The sequence below is a fragment of the Pseudophryne corroboree genome, chromosome 9, assembly GCF_028390025.1.
Source record: "Pseudophryne corroboree isolate aPseCor3 chromosome 9, aPseCor3.hap2, whole genome shotgun sequence".
Taxonomy (NCBI): Eukaryota; Metazoa; Chordata; class Amphibia; order Anura; family Myobatrachidae; genus Pseudophryne; species Pseudophryne corroboree.
The window spans coordinates 49,826,195-49,851,208 of record NC_086452.1 but is presented as its reverse complement, the minus strand read 5'-3'; the positions used below and the strand labels follow the sequence as shown (position 1 = coordinate 49,851,208).

At 50.0% G+C, this 25,014-nt stretch overlaps 1 protein-coding gene across 3 annotated transcripts in view; it reads right to left on the bottom strand.

Moving 5' to 3' along the window:
• Window positions 1-25,014, bottom strand: part of CFAP57 (cilia and flagella associated protein 57) — a 77,762-nt gene that overhangs the window by 37,051 nt on the left and 15,697 nt on the right. For all 3 annotated transcript variants that reach the window (XM_063939307.1, XM_063939306.1, XM_063939305.1), the window contains exons 3-9: window positions 18,993-19,309; window positions 12,903-13,189; window positions 8,178-8,337; window positions 7,942-8,094; window positions 7,602-7,741; window positions 3,407-3,572; window positions 626-739 (exon numbers count right to left, since the gene is read on the bottom strand). In XM_063939307.1, coding sequence (XP_063795377.1) covers window positions 626-739; window positions 3,407-3,572; window positions 7,602-7,741; window positions 7,942-8,094; window positions 8,178-8,337; window positions 12,903-13,189; window positions 18,993-19,309 — 1,337 coding nt within the window. The remainder of the gene's footprint in view (window positions 1-625; window positions 740-3,406; window positions 3,573-7,601; window positions 7,742-7,941; window positions 8,095-8,177; window positions 8,338-12,902; window positions 13,190-18,992; window positions 19,310-25,014) is intronic.

The window sequence follows — 25,014 nt, the reverse complement described above, 5'->3', positions numbered from 1 at the left end:
TTGTCCCTGTCGACCTAATGCATGTCGACCTTCCATGGTCGACCTAATGACTGTCGACCTAAGTTGTGTCTATCCAACGACCCATACCCGCTAGGATGACAGGGACTAGACACACAAGGGGGGTCATTCTGACCCGATCGCACGCTGCAGTTTACCGCAGCGGTGTGATCGGGTCAGAACTACGCATGCGCCAGCGCATGCCCGACGCCCGCTACGATCGCCTCTGATTAACAGGCAGCGGCGATCGCTGGGCGCGGAACGGTGGCGTTTGCCGCCGTTTCGTGGGTGTGGCTGGACCGAACGGAGGCGGGCCGCAGCGGCTGCATGACTTCACACGCAGCCGCTGCGGGCCGGGGAGCGACGAGTAGCTCCCGGCCAGCACGCTAAAGCTGCGTTGGTCGGGAGCTACTCTTGAAGTGCAAAGGCATCGCCGCTGTGTGATGCCTTTGCACTTCTGCGGGGAAGGGACTGACATGCGGGGAGGGCTAGTCCCCCCGCATGTCAGTGTAAATAATCGTAGCTGTGCTAAATTTAGCACAGCTACGATCATCTCGGAATGACCCCCAAAATGTGTAGAGATGCCACAATCTCTGTACATAGAATCACTTGAGAAATTATTACATACCTTCCCATTGTGGCCTTTAAGGTTTGTTACATTTTCGAAGGTTATAGAGGAATAAATGTGGATGACATTGCCATTTACAGCAGCGAAGAGGTGCCCTCCGTGGCTAAACACACACTGCAATGAGAAGAGAGAGGGGGTGAGACACGGGGTGCTAATACCCGGCACAGAACAGCAGCAGCAGAGAACCCATCCTGGGAGTGACAGACACCTTTCTGTACACACCACTTTCCACTGTGTAATATAGAATGCTTGGGACACTGGAATATATTCCCTGAGAAACTTTAACTAATGGCGGAGGTGACCAACACATATATACAGATATAGAAGTATTATAATTAGATTGCAAACTGAGCGGCTAATAGAACAATCTCCGGCAGCTGACTGGCTCTGGCAGATACATCTTTGGGTGTGGTGAGAAATATATTATAACGCCCCAGACGTTGACCCAGAGGTGTTAGGCCCACAATGCAGCTACACTTCAGCTGAAGTCAATGCAGCTCAATTGGGATTTGAAGCCGGTATCCCTGATCCTTGTGAAGGGCCAATCACAGCCCTCTTTCATATGATGTTTTATTTGATGTTGCCCATAGCAACCATGCAGATTATCATTTATTTAGCACCTTCTAGAAGATACTAGCTAGAATCTGATTGGTTGCTATGGGCAACATCTCCACGAAAAACCTGCACCTTAGTTAATTTACCCCTATGGGTCTGATTCAAAGCTGGATGGAATGACGTTATTCACGGAGCTGAGCGTGTTTAGCTACTGAGCGTGCGCAAAAATCCCTATGGCGCACAAAGGGGCTTTTGTGATTGAGACACAAGGTATCATAAATGTCTTGGAAAATTACTGGGCACTCCTGGGCGGTGACTGGGAGGTGGCTATTCAGACGCATGGAGAAAGTCCGTGTTATGTGTGGGTACACGAGCCCAATGGGCAATCGGGCCGATGGTCGGGCTCAATTCCTTTCGGCTCGGACCATCCCCGATCACCCACACACACGTCTGATGTAATTAAGGACAGAGTGACATCTTGTTCCATCCTTCATTATACTGCACTAAATCACTGTGGCCGGAAGATGTCGCCTGTGACCCGCAGGAGTGACCAATAGCAGGTTTACACTGCGTGATGTAGACGATATGTTGTGCCAATACAGCAAATCGTTCCGACATCGTGCTAGTGTGTAAACACCCAAACTCCATCTATTTCTTCCCTCCCATTTGACTATTACTCTGTTATTATATAGAATATCCTTTTCTTTTCCTCTTTACTACTATATGTTGTGGGACGACCTCACCTTTTCTCCTCTATAGACTGTTTTTTCTCTCTGTATGCGGCCTGTACATCCCTACATTGTGGGACGTCCTCATTATACGTTGTGGGACGTCCTCACCTTTTCTCTTCTATAGACTGTTTTTTCTCTCTGTATGCGGCCTGTACATCCCTACGTTGTGGGACGTCCTCATTATACGTTGTGGGACATCCTCACCTTTTCTCCTCTATAGACTGTTTTTTCTCTCTGTATGCGGCCTGTACATCCCTACGTTGTGGGACGTCCTCATTATACGTTGTGGGACGTCCTCACCTTTTCTCCTCTATAGACTGTTTTTTCTCTCTGTATGCGGCCTGTGCATCCCTACGTTGTGGGGCGTCCTCATTATACGTTGTGGGACGTCCTCATTATACGTTGTGGGACGTCCTCACCTTTTCTCCTCTATAGACTGTTTTTTCTCTCTGTATGCGGCCTGTGCATCCCTACGTTGTGGGGCGTCCTCATTATACGTTGTGGGACGTCCTCATTATACGTTGTGGGACGTCCTCACCTTTTCTCCTCTATAGACTGTTTTTTCTCTCTGTATTCGGCCTGTACATCCCTACGTTGTGGGACGTCCTCATTATATGTTGTGGGAAGTCTTCATTATACATTGTGGGACGTCCCCACCTTTTCTCCTCTATAGACTGTTTTTTCTCTCTGTATTCGGCCAGTACATCCCTACGTTGTGGGACGTCCTCATTATATGTTGTGGGAAGTCCTCATTATACGTTGTGGGACGTCCTCACCTTTTCTCCTCTATAGACTGTTTTTTCTCTCTGTATGAGGCCTGTACATCCCTACGTTATGGGACGTCCTCATTATACTTTGTGGGACGTCCTCACCTTTTCTCCTCTATAGACTTTTTTCTCTCTGTATTAGGCCTGTACATCCCTACGTTGTGGGACGTCCTCACCTTTTCTCCTCTATAGACTGTTTTTTCTCTCTGTATGATTCCTGTACATCCCTACGTTGTGGGACGTCCTCATTATACATTGTGGGACGTCCTCACCTTTTCTCCTCTATAGACTGTTTTCTCTCTCTGTATGAGGCCTGTGCATCCCTACTTTGTGGGACGTCCTCATTATACTTTGTGGGACGTCCTCACCTTTTATCCTCTATAGACTGTTTTCTCTCTCTGAATGTGGCCTGTGCATCCCTGTGTGCCTCGTTCACTTCTACTGTTATACATTTCTGGTTGTGGATGACGCTGTGATGTCGCTATTGGGTGATTATCAGGAGTGTCTGTGTTGTCGCCATGAGGTGGGGTGTGATGAGCGAGTATGGGGAATAACAGAAGTGTCTGGAGACTGTAGATGTGTGTTATGCCTGGACTCTCTGGGAATTACATCAGTGACACTAGTGGGAAGTGTCTGAGTCCTATTGGAGAAAGAGAGCTATATAAATAAAATTATTATTATTGGTATATAATAACAGCTGGTCTGTACTCTAAGTGCTTATAGATCACCTCTCGACAGCCGCGGACTGTAAATTCTTTGACTGGACGGATGTCATCGATCAGCAGGTTCATCAGACGCAGCTTGTCGGAAAATCCCACCAGAACATACAAGCCGGAAGGGTGCAGAGAGACGCTGTACGCTTCCTCCTGATACTCCTTGTACAGCTCCAGAGTGCTGTCAGTCAATAGGACACAGTGGTTTCAGGGACAAAGTCCAGTTACAGGTGAATTAGTAATGGAGCCAGTAAAGCCTTACTCTGAAGCTTCTGTTAGCGCTACAATGTATCTATGTAATCATGACAGGGGATTCGTTCAGGATACCGGCGTCTAGCATCCCAGCAGTCAGAGTACTGACGCCTGAAAACCCAACACTGCTCAGAATGCCGACGCCGGCATCCCAATATGAATTGATCCATGCCGGCGTTGAGATCCCAAATGCCGGAATCCCAAACGGCAGAATTCCAGTCGACCGTGAGTCATCATTGGTAAGGGGGGAGGTTTAGGTTTAGGCTGCTAGGGAAGGGGGGTTTAGGGTTAGGTTGCAGAGAAGGGAGAGTTATGGTTAGGCTGCAGGAAGGGGGGGTTAGGTTTAGGCACCACCAGGCAGGGCTAGGGTTAGGCTGGGGGGGCTATGGTTAGGCTGCAGGAAGGGGGGGGTTAGGGTTAGGCTGTGGGGAAGGGAGGGTTATGGATAGGCTGCAGGAAGGGGGGGTTAGGTTTAGGCACCACCAGGGAGGGCTAGGTTTAGGCTGGGGGGGGGTTATGGTTAGGCTGCAGGAAGGGGGGGGGGGGGGGTTAGGGTTAGGCTGCGGGGAAGGGAGGGTTATGGATAGGCTGCAGGAAGGGGGGGTTAGGTTTAGGCACCACCAGGAAGGGCTAGGTTTAGGCTGGGGGGGTTATGGTTAGGCTGCAGGAAGGGGGGGGGGTTAGGGTTAGGCTGCGGGGAAGGGAGGGTTATGGATAGGCTGCGGGAAGGGGGGGTTAGGTTTAGGCACCACCAGGGAGGGCTAGGGTTAGGCTGGGGGGGTTATGGTTAGGCTGCAGGAAGGGGGGATAAGCATACTTACCTGACCCTTGTCGGGATTCTCTGCTTCGGGATGCCATCCTCCAGGAAATCGTATGTATTTCTGTGATAGTCTGTTGCATCTCCATAATGCGCAGTGGGAGTCATTTCCCCCCAACCCCTCCCAGGGCCGCAATGGAAGTGGGCAGTGCTTGAAGTGGTCCTAGAGAGGTGGTGGAACTCACCCCCCTCCCCACGGTGCCCACGTAATAAAGGGGGTGTGGCCTCAAAAAGAAAGGGGGCGTGGTCACACAATAGTAATAATGCCCACAGTAGTAGTACCCAAGTGGAAATGTTGAAGTGGGGGTATGGAAAAGTGAAGGGGGCAATTATGTGCGCGCCGAAGGCGCGCGCACTCCTGACAAGGGGGCGTGGCCACGCAAAGGGGGCGTGCCCTTCAGTGTAGTTTACCACACCATATACCCCTTATACACATTATGCACCACAATAGTAGGACCCCTTTCACATTATACCTCACAGTATGAGCCGAAATTCACATTTATACCACACAGTATGAGCCACATTCATATTACACCACACAGTATGAGCCAAATTCACATTACACCACACAGTATGAGCCAAATTCACATTACACCACACGGTATGAGCCGAAATTCACATTACACCACACAGTATGAGCCGAAATTCACATTATAGCACACGGTATGAGCCGAAATTCACATTACACCACACAGTATGAGCCAAAATTCACATTATAGCACACGGTATGAGCCGAAATTCACATTATAGCACACGGTATGAGCCGAAATTCACATTATAGAGTGACAGAGTGACAGGGAGAGTGACAGCAGGGACATGGAAAGTGACAGCAGGGACATGGAAAGTGACAGCAAGGGAATACAGTAGGGACTAGGGAGAGAGAAAGGCAGCAGGTTAGATTACCTGTTTAGCAGCGGCGGTGGTCTGCGGTGCTGTGGATGAGTAGGCTGTGGTAGGCGTGACGTGGAGGAGGCTGGCTGTGGGCCTCGGAGATAGTGCGGAGGAGGAGGCTGTGGGTGCGCAGAGGTCCGAGGGCGGGGCGGCAGAAGAGTCTGAGGGCGGCTGCAGTGGATCTGGAACCAGGCTGGCTTTATTATCCCTGCCGCCGCATCGAGCTCCTGTGACCACGGCGCTAATATTTCAAAACTGCTGCGGACCGGCAGCCAATCAGCGACAGATTTGAACTAGTAGCGCCGCGGTCACAGGAGCTCGATGCAGCGGCAGGGTTAATAAAGCCGGCCTGGTCCCAGATCCGCTGCAGCTGGGATTCTGGAACCTCGGCTTCCAGTGCGGCGGCGATGGTAGGGGTGGAGCGACGGAGGGCGGACCGGGAACGCAGCTTCTTTGTCGCCCATACAGTAATGCCCCCAGCAGTAGCACCCCTTATACAATGCCCACAGTAGTAGTGCCCCTTATGCAATGCCCCCAACAGTAGTGCCCCTTATGAAGTGCCCCCTTTACAATGCCCTCATTAGCTGTGCACCCCATCAGTAATGCCCTTAATGGTAATGCCCCTGTGTAATATTGCCCCTAGTCGTTTAGCCCCTGTAGTTTAGCCCCAGTAGTCATGCCCATACTGGTAATGCCCCTGCAGTTATGACCCCAGCAATTTACTCCCCCCCCCCCTTTAGTTTAGCCTCTGAGTGGTAATGCCCCCTAGTAGTTTTCCCCTCATGTAGTTTGCCCCATGTAGTTTATCCCCCAGTGGTAATGCCCCCTGCAGTTGTGCCCCCAGTTGTTTAGCCCCTGTAGTTTAGCCCCCATGTAGTTTGCCAAAGTTAGTAATGTCCCCAGTAGTTTGCTCCCTTGTAGTTATACCCCCAGTAGTTTAGCTCCTGTAATTATGCCCCCTTGTAGTTTAGCCCCCAGTAGTTATGCTGCCAGTAGTTTGCCCCTTTGTAGCTTGCCCCCTTGTAGTAATGCCCCCAGTAGTTTGCCCCTTGTAGTTTGCCCCAGCAGTAAAGCCCCCCAGTAGTTTGCCCCCAGTACTAAAGCCCCCCAGTAGTTTGCCCCAGTAGTAAAGCCCCCCAGTAGTTTGCCCCTCTGTAGTTTGCCCCAGTAGTAAAGCCCCCCAGTAGTTTTGCCCCTCTGTAGTTTGCCCCAGTAGTAAAGCCCCCCAGTAGTAAAAGCTCCCCAGTAACTAGCCCCCAGTAGAAACGCCGCTAGTGGTACACATATAGGAGGGAGGGGGGGGGGGGGGGAGCACCATACTTACCAAGCCCCGCTCCCGCCGCAGTCCTCTCTCGCCGCCCGCTCCTCGGCACTATGGGAGACGTCTCTCCCATAGCGCGCACTGACAGAGCCGGAAGCCGGAGCTCAGTACTGAGCTCCGGCTGCCGCTGCGGAGAGGGAGGTAACGCGATCTCAGCGGGCGCCCGGCATCTCCCTGCAGCGCCGCCCGGGACATCGGGTTAGGTGAGCTGGGGGAGGCGGAACTGCGTTCCGTCTCCTTGTGGAACTGACGGAACGCAGTTCCGCCCCGTTCCGGCTCACTTTAACCCCTGGAAGTGGGACAGACTAGGAGAGGAGAACCCTCCAGCGCCGACACATGGTAAGTATTACAGCAGTCCAGGGGTGGGGCTGGGGTGATCCGGCATATGCCAGATCCACATTAATAGTACATTAATAATCTGATGATTCCCATTTAATTACCAGCAACGACTGCTGTGTGTGATAACGTCATACAAAATTGAAGGCTAAAAGGCACATGTTGTCTACACACAATGAAGGCAGCCATTTTGTGTGGGAACCATTCTGATTGACTGGGAACCAGTAGCCTCTCCTCCGAGGCACTTTGTGAGGCTCCCGATGTAGGAAATCGATATTCCAAAGCAGGCTATAAATTCACTAGCCAGTATGTTTCTGAGGCACTGGCTCCTAGGAAACTGATGGAAGCCATTATCATTTACGTCCATTCAGTCCACAAAATGTCTACCTCCAGTGTGTGTGATGTGTGTACTCCGAGAACCTGGAATTCAATGGTTGTACTCTCAGCAACATCTCATTGCATATGTATCCTGATGTAGAACCAGGTCTGCAGATTTACATTCTTGTAGTTACCGGTAATCTCACACCAGGAAGGTGGGTAATGAAACATACTGTAGGGGAAGGGGGCGGACTGGGGTGAGACGAGTCACGTACTTGTTCTCAAAGTTCCAGATGCGCACAGAGTGGTCCAACGAGCAGGTAGCGATGAGGGGTTTGCGGACACAGACGCTCAGGCCGGTGATGGCGGAGGAATGCCAAGACTCAGTCAGGAACTCAAAATGGGCGTCATCCCCCTGTAAGAGAAATGGATCGTACATCCTTAGATGAGAAGTGATGCGGCACATTGTCAGGCTGTGTTCTGTCATTGGGGGTAATTCTGAGTTGATCGCAGCAGCAAGTTTGTTAGCAATTGGGCAAAACCATGTGCATTGCAGGGGGAACAGATATAACATTTGCAGAGAGAGTTAGATTTGGGTGGCGTGCCGCATCTTACCTTAGTGATTTCGGCAGAGGACAAGGCAATGCTGTAGAGCTGACTCTTATTGGTACTGACGAGAACGGTCTCTTCCGAGGGGCTCAGACACACACACAGAACCTCCTGCTGCTCGGACAGACTGGGGTCACTACTGTGCTCATTTTGTGGGATCTGCCAGAGAAATATAGGTAAGACATATTCTTATAAGTGTTACAGCACCGTATATTGATGACAGCACCCGATTTCTTATTTACTCTAATGTTCCGGCCTCTCTTGTAAAGTTCTCGATCTTCTACTTTCTCAAAGATACAGACTCTGCCGGGGCCACCGGAACACAGGAATCCTTTGGAATATGCCGAAACAGAATGAATGCGCATGGGAGGCGTCTCAGCGCTGTCCAATGTAGAGGGAGTGCTGCAAAAAGACAGGGATAATTGCTGGGATGTTACACAGCAAACATACTGGAATTATAAGATATTCAACGTATAATGTGATCTGTTAATAAAGCACATGGACAGTCATTCTGCGTAATAATCCTTATTTCTTTAATAATGACTAGTATTATATTATATATTGTTATGGGAGTCGCCAGTCCTGGGAGCTGACAATCTGACAACAGACACTTTGGAAGAGAGGCTGTGTCCGGGCGTCAGGCAGCCAGCGAGAGCTAGGAGTGGAGAGGGCGGGTCCTCCCTTCAGCTCTTAAAGCACAACTGCTAGATGGACACATCAGCAGATTATATAATAGACTAGCTGAATACCCGTGTTTCGCTACGGGATGAGGATGGTAAATTAGAATGATAGTTGTTTGTTAATTTACGTTGGTTGGAGATCTAGTATATAAGCATATCTTGTTTCCCTGACGCACTTTGTGTAGTGGCCGGACCCCTTTTTGGTCCCCCAAGGGACCCTGCTCTTCCCACTATACAGCTTTCAGTCTGTGGCTTCTTGCTGCCTCCATTCCCCTCCTCACGTCATGCCAGTGCCCCTGTGAAATTATCGATTTATTTACAGTTTCATATATAGCGCAGCACATTATGTATCTTCTGATATACTCTGTGCTGCTGGGGGACCCTGCTACTTCCACTATATAACTCTCAGTGTGTGGATTACTGCTACCTCCATTACCCACCTCACATCATGTCACTGCCACTGTCACATGAAGCCCTGTCGTCACTGACATATCATGCATGTCCTGACTTAGTCTGTGCTGCTGGCCCACCACTAGGGGCGCTAGGGGTGTGTTACCCCCACAGTGTTTGTTCCCAGATTGTAAGTCATATGTGTACCAAGTTTGGCGTAAATTGCTCCAGGCATTCCAGAGTTATGCTGTCTGCTGAAATACTCTGTGCTGCTTCCTCATGCCTAGGGGTGCTAGGGGTGTCTTACCCCCGCAGTGTTTGTTTCACGATTGTAAGTCATATGTGTACCACGTTTGGTGTAAATTGGTCCAGTCATTCCGGAGTTATGCTGTCTCCTGAAATACTCTGTGATGCTGTCCCACCCCTTAGAGGTGTCTTACCCCCACAGAGTTTGTTCCTAGATTGTAAATCATATGTGTACCAAGTGTGGTGTAAATTGCTCCAGGCATTCCACAGTTATGCTGTCTGCTGAAATTCTCTGTGCTGCTGCATAACACTGAGGGGTGCTAGGGGTGTCTTGCCCCAACAGTGTTTGTTCCCAGATTGTAAGTCATACGTGTACAACGTTTGGTGTAAATTGGTCCCAGCATTCCGGAGTTATGCTGTCTCCTGATATACTCTGTGCTGCTGTCCCACCCCTATGGGTGCTAGAGGTGTCTTATCCCGACAGTGTTTGTTCCCAGTGTGTAAGGCATCTGTGTACCAAGTTTGGTGTAAATTGCCCCAGACATTCCAGAGTTATACTGTCTGCTGAAACACTCTGTGCTGCTGCCTCACCCCTAGGGGTGCTATTGGTGTCTTCCCCCCACAGTGTTTGTCCCCAGATTGTAAGTCATATGTGTACCGATTTTAGTGTACACTGCTCCAGCCATTCCGGAGATATGCTGTCTCCTGATATACTCTGTGCTGTTGCCCCCCCCCCCCCCCCCCCCCTCCAGGGGCGTGTTACCCCCATAGTGTTTATTCCCAGATTGTAAGTCATATGTGTACCAAGTTTGGTGTAAATTGCTACAGGCATTCTGGAGTTATGCTGGCACATACATATACACATACATATACACATACATACATACATACATACATATATCCACACATGCATTTTTTCCAATTTCTGTGGATGGACAGTGACAGTTGTAAAACCGGTACTTAGCAAGCACCTGGGACCTAAGGAGAAGCTACCTGCCAAGTTTTGTTATTCTTTAATAATATAGATTTACAAAATATCTTGCTCAGCCAAATCATCCAGAGAATTCATCACAGAAATATATAATGCACACTTACCGGAGACCAGCGGCGGGATGTAATGGATCCAAGATCGCTGAAGGTGCAGGTTGCCGGCAGATCTTGGACATTTTTTTTAAAGGGACAATCACTTACAAGGCATGGCTTTGCCTTGTAAGTGATTGTCTCTTTAAAAAAAACTTCCAAGATCGGCCGGCACCCCGCACCTCCGGTTACATCCCGCCGCAAATGTCCTCTCCCAGAGCTTATAACTATATAGTAACAATGGGCCTAATTCAGGGGGTCATTCAGACCTGATCGCACGCTAGGTCTTTTTGCTGCGCTGCAATCAGGTCACAACTGCGCATGCACCGCAATGCGCAGGCGCGTCGTACGGGTATAAAGCGGATCGTTGCTGAGCGATGGATTTAACGAAGAATCCTTTCGCACAGCCGATAGCAAGGGGATTGACAGGAAGAAGGCATTTGTGGGTGGCAACTGACTGTTTTCTGGGAGTGGTTGGAAAAACGCAGGCGTGTCCAAGCGTTTGCAGGGCGGGTGTCTGACGTCAATACCGGGACCGGACAGGCTGAAGTGATCGCAGCGGCTGAGTAAGTTCTGGGCAACTCAGAAACTGAAAAAGATATTTTTGTACCACTCAGCTGCACATGCGATCGCACTTACAAAGCTAAAATACACTCCCCTGTAGGCAGCGACCATCTGATCGCAGCGCTGCAAAAAATAGCTAGCGAGCGATCTGGTCTGAATTAGGCCCTCAGACCTGATTGTAGCAGCAACTTTGTTAGCTGATGGGCAAAACAGTGGCCCTCATTCCGAGTTGATCGCACCAAGCAACTTTTTGTTGCTGGTGCGATCAACTAATCTCCGCCTATGGGGGAGTGTATTTTAGCATAGCAGGGCTGCGATCGCTTGTGCAGCCCTGCTATGCTAAAAAAGTTTCACTCAAAACAAGAGTAGCCCTAGACCTACTTACCCTGTGCGATGGATCCAGCGATGATGGGCTCGGCTTTGACGTCACTCCTCAGCCCTCCGTTTGCCTGGACACGCCTGCGATTTGCTTACCACTCCCCGAAAATGGCAGCACACGGTAGGTTGACGCCCCGGAAAGCCCTCCTACTGTCCATCTTCTTTGCGGTCGCCGCTGCGACCACTTTCTTCTCTGTAAGCGTCGTTGCGGTCGCCGGGCTACGTCGCACGTGCGAAATGCGCACTCAGTGAATGTGCATTCCAGACCCGTTCGCACCGCAGCGAAGAACCGTTGCGTGTGAACGGGTTGGAATGACCCCCCATGTGCACTGCAGGTGGGGCAGATATAACATGTGCAGAGAGAGTTAGATTTGGGTGGGTTATATTGTTTCTGTGCAGGGTAAATACTGGCTCTTATTTTTACACTGCAATTTAGATTTCAGTTTGAAAACACCCCACCCAAATCTAACTCTCTCTGCAAATGTTATATCTGCCCCCCTGCAGTGCACATAGGGGGTCGATCCGAGTTGATCGCACGCTGCAACTTTTTGCAGCCTGTGCGATCAACTAGACGCCGCTTATGGGGGAGTGTTTTATTGCATAGCAAGGCTGCGATCGCTTGTGCAGCCCTGCTATGCAAAAAAAGTTTTGTGTAGAACAAGACCAGGATATGAGTTACTTACCCTGTGCGATGAATCCAGCGTTGATGGTCCCGGAATTGACGTCAGACATCCGCCCTCCAAACGCTTGGACACGCCTGCGTTTGCCGCACCACTCCCAGAAAACAGTCAGTTGACGCCCGGGAACGCCTTCCTCCTGTCAATCTTCTTGTGGTCACCGCTGCGACCGCTTTCTTTGCTAGCGGTGCCGCCGGGCAACGACGCGCCTGCGCAATGCAGGCGCGGCGCATGCGCAGTTCCAACCCGATCGCACGGCTGCGATGAAGCGCAGCGTGCGATCGGGTCGGAATGACCCCCATGGTTTTGCCCAACTGCTAACAAATTTGCTGCTGCGATCAACTCTGAATTAACCCCAATGTCCTTTCTCAGATAAGGATCTGGAAATGGAGTGAAAAGCTGAATCTAATGAGACTTTAGGGATCATTCCGAGTTGATCGCTCACTAGCTATTTTTTGCAGCGCAGCGATCAGATAGTCGCCGCCTATGGGGGAGTGTATTTTCGCTTTGCAAGTGTGCGATCGCATGTGCAGCCGAGAGGGACGAAAAAGTTTTTTGCAGTTTCTGAGTAGCTCTGTACTTACTCAGCCGCTGCGATCACTTCAGCCTGTCCGGTACCGGAATTGACGTCAGACACCCGCCCTGCAAACGCATGAACATGCCTGCGTTTTTCCAACCACTCCCGGAAAACGGTCAGTTGACACCCATATATGCCCTCTTCCTGTCAATCACCTTGCGATCGGCTGTGCAAATTGATTCTTCGTTAAATCCATCGCCCAGCAACGATCCGTTTTGTACCCGTACGACACGCCTGCGCATTGCAAAAAACGGCAGCGACCATCTTTATGTCTACAGGACTGCATTGTGAATCTGCTGTTCAGGGCAACTCTACCCAATCTTTCCCAACAAGTTAATTCTTTTACACAATCATTTCCAGATCATATCTATTTACCGGCTATCTTCTGTTAGGCTTCGTTTTTCGGACAGGCCAGGGCGGATGTCTTCTCCACTGATGTAATGTTCCCACCGCAGATCCCCAGACTCCCACAGACAGAGTTTGCCATTGTCCGTTCCACAGATGACTCGGTCTTCAGACAGCCACGTGTGGCACAGAAAGTTTTGGGCCTCCACTTTCTGAAAGTTCGTTTGTTTCAGGTTCCCCTCAATGTATCGAAACAATTTGAACACTCCGTTGGCCGTGACGCAGATCTGTGTATTGTCATGGGGGTTGAAGCTCACCTAAAATGTAAAAATAAGATTTTACTTACCGATAAATCTATTTCTCATAGTCCGTAGTGGATGCTGGGGACTCCGTCAGGACCATGGGGAATAGCGGCTCCGCAGGAGACAGGGCACAAAAGCAAGCTTTTAGGATCACATGGTGTGTACTGGCTCCCCCCCCTATGACCCTCCTCCAAGCCTCAGTTAGGTACTGTGCCCGGACGAGCGTACACAATAAGGAAGGATCTTGAATCCCGGGTAAGACTCATACCAGCCACACCAATCACACCGTACAACTTGTGATTTGAACCCAGTTAACAGTATGATAACAATGAAGTAGCCTCTAAAAAAGATGGCTCACAACAATAATAACCCGATTTTTTTGTAACAATAACTATGTACAAGTAATGCAGACAATCCGCACTTGGGATGGGCGCCCAGCATCCACTACGGACTATGAGAAATAGATTTATCGGTAAGTAAAATCTTATTTTCTCTAACGTCCTAGTGGATGCTGGGGACTCCGTCAGGACCATGGGGATTATACCAAAGCTCCCAAACGGGCGGGAGAGTGCGGATGACTCTGCAGCACCGAATGAGAGAACTCCAGGTCCTCCTCAGCCAGGGTATCAAATTTGTAGAATTTAGCAAACGTGTTTGCCCCTGACCAAGTAGCTGCTCGGCAAAGTTGTAAAGCCGAGACCCCTCGGGCAGCCGCCCAAGATGAGCCCACCTTCCTTGTGGAATGGGCATTTACAGATTTTGGCTGTGGCAGGCCTGCCACAGAATGTGCAAGCTGAATTGTACTACAAATCCAACGAGCAATAGTCTGCTTAGAAGCAGGAGCACCCAGCTTTTTGGGTGCCTACAATATAAACAGCAAGTCAGACTTTCTGACTCCAGCCGTCCTGGAATTATATATATATATATATTTTCAGGGCCCTGACAACGTCTAGCAACTTGGAGTCCTCCAAGTCCCTAGTAGCCGCAGGCACCACAATAGGTTGTTTCAGGTGAAACGCTGACACCACCTTAGGAAGAAACTGGGGACGAGTCCGCAGTTCTGCCCTGTCCGAATGGAAAATCAAATATGGGCTTTTGTAAGACAAAGCCGCCAATTTTGACAATCGCCTGGCCGAGGCCAGGGCCAACAGCATGGTCACTTTCCATGTGAGATATTTCAAATCCTCAGATTTGAGTGGTTCAAACCAATATGATTTGAGGAATCCCAACACTACGTTGAGATCCCACGGTGCCACTGGAGGCACACAAGGGCTGTATATGCAATACTCCCTTGACAAACGTCTGGACTTCAGGAACTGAAGCCAATTCTTTCTGGAAGAAAATCTATAGGGCCGAAACTTGAACCTTAATGGACCCCAATTTGAGGCTCATAGACACTCCTGTTTGCAGGAAGTGCAGAAATCGACCTAGTTGAAATTTTTTCGTGGGGCCTTCCTGGCCTCACCCACGCAACATATTTTTACCACATGTGGTGATAACGTTGTGCGGTCACCTCCTTCCTGGCTTTGACCAGGGTAAGTATGACCTCTTCCGGAATGCCTTTTCCCTTAGGATCCGGCGTTCAAACCGCCATGCCGTCAAACGCAGTCGCGGTAAATCTTGGAACAGACAAGGTCCCTGCTGGAGCAGGTCCTTTCTTAAATGCCGATGCCACGGTTCCTCTTGGAACAGACATGGTACTTGCTGAAAGCAAATCCCTTCTTAGCTCCCGAGGCCATTAGTCCTCTGTGAGCATCTCTTGAAGTTCCGGTTACCAAGTCCCTCTTGGCCAATCCGGAGCCACGAGTATAGTTCTTACTCCTCTATGTCTTATAATTCTCAATACCTTGGTTATGAGAAGCAGAGGAGGGAACACATACACCGACTGTTACACCCACGGTGTTACCAGGACGTCCACAGCTATCGCCTGAAGGTCTCGTGACCTGGCGCAATACCTGTCCCATTTTTTTGTTCGGGCGGGACGCCATCATGTCCACCTTTGGTCTTTCCCAACGGTTCACAATCATGCGGAAACTTCCCGATGAAGTTCCCACTCTCCCGGGTGGAGGTCGTGCCTGCTGAGGAAGTCTGCTTCCCAGTCGTCCACTCCCGGAATGAACACTGCTGACAGTGCTATCACATGATTTTCCGCCTAGCGAAAAATCCTTGCAGTTTTGCCACTGCCCTCCTGCTTCTTGTGCCGCCCTTTCTGTTTACGTGGGCGACTGCCGTGATGTTATCCCACTGGATCAATACCGGCTGACCTTGAAGCAGAGGTCTTGCTAAGCTTAGAGCATTATAAATTTGCTCTTAGCTCCAGTATATTTATGTGGAGAGAATTCTCCAGACTTGATCACACTCCTTGTGTGACTGCTCCCCAGCCTCTCAGGCTGGCCTCCGTGGTCACGAGCATCCAATCCTGAATGCCGAATCTGCGGCCCTCTAAAAGATGAGCACTCTGTAATCACCACAGGAGAGACACCCTTGTCCTTGGATATAGGGTTATCCGCTGATGCATCTGAAGATGCGATCCGGACCATTTGTCCAGCAGATCCCACTGAAGAGTTCTTGCGTGAAATCTGCCGAATGGAAGCGCTTCGTAATAAGCCCCCATTTTTACCAGGACTCTTGTGCAATGATGCACTGACACTTTTCCTGGTTTTAGGAGGATCCCGATTAGCTCGGATAACTCCCTGGCTTTCTCCTCTGGGAGAAACACCTTTTTCTGGACTGTGTCCAGAATCATCCCTAGGACCAGCAGACGTGTCGTCGGAACAACTGCGGTTTTGGAATATTTAGAATCCACCCGTGCTGTCGTAGAACTACTTGAGATAGTGCCACTCCGACCTCCAACTGTTCTCTGGACCTTGTTCTTATCAGGAGGTCGTCCATTTTCTTTGAAGACGAATCCTCCTTTCGGTCATTACCTTGGTAAGGACCCGGGGTGCCTTGGACAATCCAACGGCATCGTCTTGAAACTGATAGTGACAGTTCTGTACCACGAACCTGAGGTACCCTTGGGGAGAAAAGGCAAATTTTGGGACATGGAGGTAAGCATCCCTGATGTCCCGGGACACCATATAGTCACCTTGTTCTTTGCTATCACTGCTCTGAGTGACTCCATCTGGATTTGAACCCTTGTAAGTGTTCAAATTTTTCAGATTTAGAATAGGTCTCACCTAGCCTTCAGTACCACCATATAGTGTGGAGTAATACCCCTTTCCTTGTTGTCGGAGGGGTAAATTTATTATCACCTGCTGGGAATACAGCTTGTGAATTGTTTTCAATACTGCCTCCCTGTCGGAGGGAGACATTGGTACAGCAGACTACAGGAACCTGCGAGGGGGGAAACCTCTCGACATTCTAATCTGTACCCCTTGGATACTACTTGTAGGATCCAGGGGTCCTGTACGGTCCCAGCGTCATGCTGAGAACTTGGTAGAAGCGGTGGAGGGCTTCTGTTCCTGGGAATGGGCTGCCTGCTGCAGTCTTCTTCCCTTTCCTCTATCCCTGGGCAGATATGACTCTTATAGGGACGAAAGGACTGAGGCTGAAAAGACGGTGTCTTTTTCTGCAGAGATGTGACAAAACGGTGGATTTTCCAGCAGTTGCCCTGGCCACCAGGTCCCATGGACCGACCCCAAATAACTCCTCCCCTTTATACGGCAATATATCTTTGTGCCGTTTGGAATCTGCATCACCTGACCACTGTCGTGTCCATAAACATCTTCTTGCAGATATGGACATCGCATTTACTCTTGATGCCAGAGTGCAAATATCCCTCTGCGCATCTCGCATATATAGAAATGCATCCTTTAAATGCTCTATAGTCAATAAAATACTGTCCCTGTCAAAGGTATCAATATTTTTAGTCAGGGAATCCGACCAAGCCACCTCAGCTCTGCACATCCAGGCTGAGGCGATCGCTGGTCGCAGTATAACACCAGCATGTGTGTGTATACTTTTTAGGATATTTTTCAGCCTCCTATCAGCTGGCTCCTTAAGTACGGCCCTATCCGTAGATGGTACCGCCACTTGTTCTGATAAGCGTGTGAGCGCCTTATCCACCCTGAGGGGTGTTTCCCACCGCGCCTTAACTTCTGGCGGGAAAGGGTATACCGCCAATAATTTTCTATCGGGGGAAACCCACGCATCATCACACACTTCATTTAATTTATCTGATTCAGGAAAAACTACAGGTAGTTTTTTCACCTCACACATAATACCCTTTTTTGTGGTACTTGGAGTATCAGAAATATGTAACACCTCCTTCATTGCCCTTAACGTGTGGCCCTAAAAGAAAATACGTTTGTTTCTTCACCGTCGACACTGAAATCAGTGTCCGTGTCTGGGTCTGTGTCGACCGACTGAGGTAAATGGGCATTTTACAGCCCCTGACGGTGTTTGAGACGCCTGGACAGATACTAATTTGTTCGCCGGCCCTCTCATGTCGTCAACCGGCTTGCAGCGTGTTGACATTGTCACGTAATTTCCATAAATAAGCCATCCATTCCGGTGTCGACTCCCTAGAGAGTGACATCACCATTACAGGCAATTTTCTCCGCCTCCTCACCAATATTTTCCTCATACATGTCGACACACACGTACCGACATACAGCACACACATAGGGAATGCTCTGATAGAGGACAGGACCCACTAGCCCTTTGGGGAGACAGAGGGAGAGTTTGCCAGCACACACCAAAACGCTATAATTATCCAGGGACAACCTTTATATAAGTGTTCCTCCCTTATAGCATTTTAATATATATACATATCGCCAAATCAGTGCCCCCCCTCTCTGTTTTAACCCTGTTTCTGTAGTGCAGTGCAGGGGAGAGCATGGGAGCCTTCCCACCAGCCTTTCTGTGAGGGAAAATGGCGCTGTGTGCTGAGGAGAATAGGCCCCGCCCCCTTTTCGGCGGGCTTCTTCTCCGGAGTTTTAGATATCTGGCAGGGGTTAAATACATCCATATAGCCTCAAGGGCTATATGTGATGTATTTTTCGCCATACAGGTATTATACATTGCTGCCCAGGGCGCCCCCCCCCAGCGCCCTGCACCCTCCGTGACCGCTGTGTGAAGTGTGCTGACAACAATGGCGCACAGCTGCAGTGCTGTGCGCTACCTGATGAAGACTGAGAGTCTTCTGCCGCCTGGTTCCGGACCTCTTCATCTTCAGCGTCTGCAAGGGGGGTCGGCGGCGCGGCTCCGGGACGAACCCCAGGGCGAGCCCTGTGTTCCGACTCCCTCTGGAGCTATGTCCAGTAGCCTAAGAATCCAATCCATCCTGCACGCAGGTGAGTTGAAAATCTCTCCCCTAAGTCCCTCGATGCAGTGAGCCTGTTGCCAGCAGGACTCACTGAAAATAAAGAACCTAAAAACTTTTTCTAAGTAACTCTTTAAGAGAGCCACCTAGATTGCACCCTTCTCGGCCGGGCACAAAAACCTAACTGAGGCTTGGAGGAGGGTCATAGGGGGAGGAGCCAGTACACACCATGTGATCCTAAAAGCTTGCTTTTGTGCCCTGTCTCCTGCGGAGCCGCTATTCCCCATGGTCCTGACGGAGTCCCCAGCATCCACTAGGACGTTAGAGAAATAGGTTGAATGTTGAGATTTCTGGTCATTAATTGGACACAGATTAGGGACCTCTTGGTAATATATATTTTGGCAAACAAAACTTTTCATCGCACCGACTGGCAGAGGAGCCTGGGAGTTATATCTTATCTTCTGATGAATGCAGTTTCAACTCCCACATAAACTCATTACTCCAGTGACACTAGTTGTATTTATAGTACATGGGTACCGATCAGCACATTACCTGATAAATGGAGTTATTCTGACTGTCTATCCTCACAGTCGCCATCACTTTGTGTTTCTCCCACATCCAGAAGACGATCTGCCACTCGGGAAACCCTGACTGAGCCACGAGGTACTTGGAGTCCGGGGAGAAAGCAATACTGACAAACTCCTGGGCTTGGAAGTCAGGAGCGCTCAGCACTTTACGCTTCTTGAATGGCGTGGACGCCAAGTCGTAGACTGTGATTGTTGCTTTGTCTGAGCCCTTCTCGGACATGGCGAGGTAACGATGGTTGGGGCTGATTGCTAGCGCCAGCATGCCCTGACTCTTTTCCGAGCCTGTGAGGACAAGTGATGCCACATGAGACCAAGATCCCACCTCAATATGTTGCTCTGGGTTAACAGAGTGATGATACCCAAGACAGATCTAAAGCGCCTTTGCACTTCCAGAGTAGCTCCCGACCAGCGCAGCTTTAGCGTGCTGGCCGGGAGCTACTCGTCGCAGCCACTGCGGCCCACCCCCCATTCGGTCCGGCCACGCCTGCGTTGGCAGGCCCGCACCCATGAAGCGTTCCGCCCCCTCCCGCCCAGCGATCGCCTCTGCCTGTCAATCAGGCAGAGGCGATCGCATCCGTGCTACGGCCTTCGGCCGTCTGCCATGCGCCAGCGCACTACGGCACCAGCGCATGCGCAATAGGGACCCATTCGCTCTGCTGCGTTAAAAAGCAGAGAGGGAACGGATCAGAATGACCCCTGTGTGTATAAGAAAGATAAATGCATTCCACGTTTAAAATAAGAATTTACTTACCGATAATTCTATTTCTCATAGTCCGTAGTGGATGCTGGGGACTCCGTAAGGACCATGGGGAATAGCGGCTCCGCAGGAGACTGGGCACATCTAAAGAAAGCTTTAGGACTATCTGGTGTGCACTGGCTCCTCCCCCTATGACCCTCCTCCAAGCCTCAGTTAGGATACTGTGCCCGGACGAGCGTACACAATAAGGAAGGATTTTGAATCCCGGGTAAGACTCATACCAGCCACACCAATCACACCGTATAACCTGTGATCTGAACCCAGTTAACAGCATGATAACAGAGGAGCCTCTGAAAGATGGCTCACAACAATAATAACCCGATTTTTGTAACAATAACTATGTACAAGTATTGCAGACAATCCGCACTTGGGATGGGCGCCCAGCATCCACTACGGACTATGAGAAATAGAATTATCGGTAAGTAAATTCTTATTTTCTCTAACGTCCTAAGTGGATGCTGGGGACTCCGTGAGGACCATGGGGATTATACCAAAGCTCCCAAACGGGCGGGAGAGTGCGGATGACTCTGCAGCACCAAATGAGAGAACTCCAGGTCCTCCTCAGCCAGGATATCAATTTTGTAGAATTTTACAAACGTATTTGCTCCTGACCAAGTAGCTGCTCGGCAAAGTTGTAAAGCCGAGACCCCTCGGGCAGCCGCCCAAGATGAGCCCACCTTCCTTGTGGAGTGGGCATTTACAGATTTTTGGCTGTGGCAGGCCTGCCACAGAATGTGCAAGCTGAATTGTACTACAAATCCAACGAGCAATAGTCTGCTTAGAAGCAGGAGCACCCAGCTTGTTGGGTGCATACAGGATAAACAGCGAGTCAGCTTTCCTGACTCCAGCCGTCCTGGAAACATATATTTTCAGGGCCCTGACAACGTCTAGCAACTTGGAGGCCTCCAAGTCCCTAGTAGCCGCAGGCACCACAAATAGGTTGGTTCAGGTGAAACGCTGAAACCACCTTGGGGAGAAACTGAGGACAAGTCCTCAATTCCGTCCTGTCCGAATGGAAAATCAGATAAGGGCTTTTTCAGGATAAAGCCGCCAATTCTGACACGCGCCTGGCCCAGGCCAGGGCCAACAGCATGACCACTTTTCATGTGAGATATTTTAACTCCACAGATTTAAGTGGTTCAAACCAATGTGACTTTTGGAACCCAAAACTACATTGAGATCCCAAAGTGCCACTGGAGGCACAAAAGGAGGCTGTATATGCAGTACCCCTTTTACAAACGTCTGAACTTCAGGGACTGAAGCTAGTTCTTTTTGGAAGAAAATTGACAGGGCCGAAATTTGAACCTTAATGGACCCCAATTTCAGGCCCATAGACACTCCTGTTTGCAGGAAATGTAGGAATTGACCCAGTTGAATTTCCTCCGTCGGGCCTTACTGGCCTCGCACCACGCAACATATTTTCGCCAATTGCGGTGATAATGTTTTTGCGGTTACATCCTTCCTGGCTTTGATCAGGATAGGGATGACTTCATCCGGAATGCCTTTTTTCCTTCAGGATCCGGCGTTCAACCGCCATGCCGTCAAACGCAGCCGCGGTAAGTCTTGGAACAGACAGGGTCCTTGCTGGAGCAGGTCCCTTCTTAGAGGTAGAGGCCACGGATCCTCCGTGAGCATCTCTTGAAGTTCCGGTTACCAAGTCCTTCTTGGCCAATCCGGAACCACGAATATAGTGCTTACTCCTCTCCATCTTATCAATCTCAGTACCTTGGGTATGAGAGGCAGAGGAGGGAACACATACCCTGACTGGTACACCCACGGTGTTACCAGAGCGTCTACAGCTTATTGCCTGAGGGTCCCTGGACCTGGCGCAATACCTGTCGAGTTTTTAATCATGTGGAAGACTTCTGGGTGAAGTCCCCACTCTCCCGGGTGGAGGTCGTGCTGAGGAAGTCTGCTTCCCAGTTGTCCACTCCCGGAATGAATACTGCTGACAGTGCTATCACATGATTTTCCGCCCAGCGAAGAATCCTTGCAGCTTCTGCCATTGCCCTCCTGCTTCTTGTGCCACCCTGTCTGTTTACGTGGGTGACTGCCGTGATGTTGTCCGACTGGATCAACACCGGCTGACCTTGAAGCAGAGGTCTTGCTAAGCTTAGAGCATTGTAAATGTCCCTTAGCTTCAGGATATTTATGTGAAGTGATGTCTCCAGGCTTGACCATAAGCCCTGGATATTCCTTCCCTGTGTGACTGCTCCCCAGCCTCGCAGGCTGGCATCCGTGGTCACCAGGACCCAGTCCTGAATGCCTAATCTGCGGCCCTCTAGAAGATGAGCACTCTTCAACCACCACAGGAGGGACACCCTTGTCCTTGGTGACAGGGTTATCCGCTGATGCATCTGAAGATGCGACCCGGACCATTTGTCCAGCAGGTCCCACTGGAAAGTTCTTGCGTGGAATCTGCCGAATGGGATTGCTTCGTAGGAAGCCACCATTTTACCCAGAACCCTTGTGCATTGATGCACTGAGACTTGGCTCGGTTTTAGGAGGTTCCTGACTAGCTCGGATAACTCCCTGGCTTTCTCCTCCGGGAGAAACACCTTTTTCTGGACTGTGTCCAGGATCATCCCTAGGAACAGAAGACACGTCGTCGGAACCAGGTGCGATTTTGGAATATTGAGAATCCAATCGTGCTGCCGCAACACTACCTGAGATAGTGCTACACCGACCTCCAACTGTTCCCTGGATCTTACCCTTATCAGGGAATTGTCCAAGTAAGGGATAACTAAAATTCCCTTCCTTCGAAGGAATATCATCGTTTCGGCCATTACCTTGGTAAAGACCCGGGGTGCCGTGGACCATCCATACGGCAGCGTCTGAACTGATAGTGACAGTTCTGTACCATAAACCTGAGGTACCCTTGGTGAGAAGGGTAAATTTTTACATGAAGGTAAGCATCCTTGATGTCCCGAGACATCATGTAGTCCCCTTCTTCCAGGTTCGCAATCACTGCTCTGAGTGACTCAATCTTGAATTTGAACCTCTGTATGTAAGTGTTCAAGATTTTAGATTTAGAATCGGTCTCACCGAGCCGTCCGGCTTCGGTACCACAACAGTGTGGAATAATACCCCGTTCCCTGTTGCAGGAGGGGTATCTTGATTATCACCTGCTGGGAATACAGCTTGTGAATGGCTTCCAAAACTGTCTCCCTGTCAGAAGGAGACATCGGTAAAGCCGACTTTAGGAAACGGCGAGGGGGAGACGTCTCGAATTCTAATTTGTACCCCTGAGATATCACCTGAAGGATCCAGGGGTCTACTTGCGAGTGAGCCCACTGCGCGCTGAAATTCATTGAGACGGGCCCCCCACCGTGCCTGATTCTGCTTGTAAAGCCCCAGCGTATACTGAGGGCTTGGCAGAGGCGGGAGAGGGTTTCTGTTCCTGGGAACTGGCTTGTCACGATCCGGGTATCTGGACGCCATTACTTACCCTTCAGATGCCTCCTAAGGCTGGCTCAGCGTTCCAGGTCCGGATCCCGCTGTTCCTGAAGTTTCCACATGCAGAATGTCAGAGTGGTGATTTCATCAGCCGCGGCCTCCGCTGTGCCCGCGTGGTTAAATGTGCGCTTGTCAGTCTGGCGTCTCCTGTCTCCTGTGGCCGGCGTCGCCATTACTGTTTCAATTCTCACATGGATTACAAACCAAACTTCCCTCCAAGTGTCTGCATGGGCGCAGCCATCTTGGATTTTGTCATCTGAGCATTTCCACCAATCTGCTGTCTGTATTGTTGATTTGCATAATTGCCTAGCCAACCCCTTCCTTGCTGCAGGTATAAGTAAGCTGTGCCTGAGCAAGGAAGGCGTCAGTGCTTTGGTTGTCTAACCTTCCAGTTTGTCTCTCTCCTGTGGTTGTCTTCCAGGTTCCAGCTCCTGTCTCCAGACTTCTGCTATAGAGACCCGCACCAGCATTCCATCTGCAGTGTAGCCTGACTCTCCGATCCATTCTGGACTCACCTGTTTCCAGCTACAACAATCACCTGCTTCCAGCCCAGCTTCCAGCAGTGTACAGCTTCTCTTAAAGGGCCGGTGTCCTTTCTGCAGTTTACCACTCTCCACCGGTATTATTATTTCACCGCTCTCAAACAATCACCTGCTTCCAGCCCAGCTTCCAGCAGTGTACAGCTTCTCTTAAAGGGCCGGTGTCCTTTCTGCAGTTTACCACTCTCCACCGGTATTATTATTCACCGCTCTCAAACAATCACCTGCTTCCAGCCCAGCTTCCAGCAATGTATAGCTTCTCTTAAAGGGCCGGTGTCCTTTTCTGCAGTTTACCACTCTCCACCGGAATTATTATTTCACCGCTCTCAAACTCCAAACTTCATTATTATTTAATCGCTCTCAAGTTCGTTTATTATTTAACTGGTTCCAGCCAGTATCCACTCCGTACCAACAACAGTCTGGTTCCAGCCAGTATCCACAGCAGCCGTTTTACCTTCAGCAGCCCAGCCTTTCCTGGAACATCAGCTGGTACGATCCTGGGTTCTCTCCATTGCTACAGTCAGGCCTGGTAAGGACTTTCCAACTAGAAGATTATAAGAACTGTCTCACACTACCAGTGCCTGTGGCCCTTGCCACCCTGTAGTACCCAGGAATTGTATTTATCCTCTGTTGACTTTTATGTTCCCTTTTACTGCTGCTGTGTTACGGAGTTTGTCATAATAAACATCATTGACTTTTATCCTGGTTGTCGTGGTCACGCCTTCGGGCAGTTATTCTACATGTTACTTACATGTCTAGGGGTCTGATACAACCTCCCAGGTTCCGTTACATCTCAGCCCCTACAACTGAGGCTCCCCCCCGTCAGCTCAGGCCCTCAGTTGTGACAGTAAGCACTGACCTAATGAATCCAGCCGGAGACCAGGATCAAGCGGCCAGGCCGATGCAAGAACTGGCAGCCCGACTTGAACATCAGGAGGCTGCACAGGGCCACATCATCCGCTGTCTCCAGGATCTCTCTACACGGCTGGATGGGATTCAAACGACCCTCCGTGGACCTGGCACGTCCGGTGCGTCCACTACAGTGACACCAGCTGTAACCCCACCCACCTTACCCATTTCCAGTCCATATCTTCATCTTCCAACGCCAGCAAAATTTGATGGATCTCCAAGGTTCTGCAGGGGATTTCTCAATCAATGTGAAATCCACTTTGAGCTTCTACCTGGCAATTTCTTCAGTGACCGTACCAAAATTGCCTATATCATCTCCCTTCTCA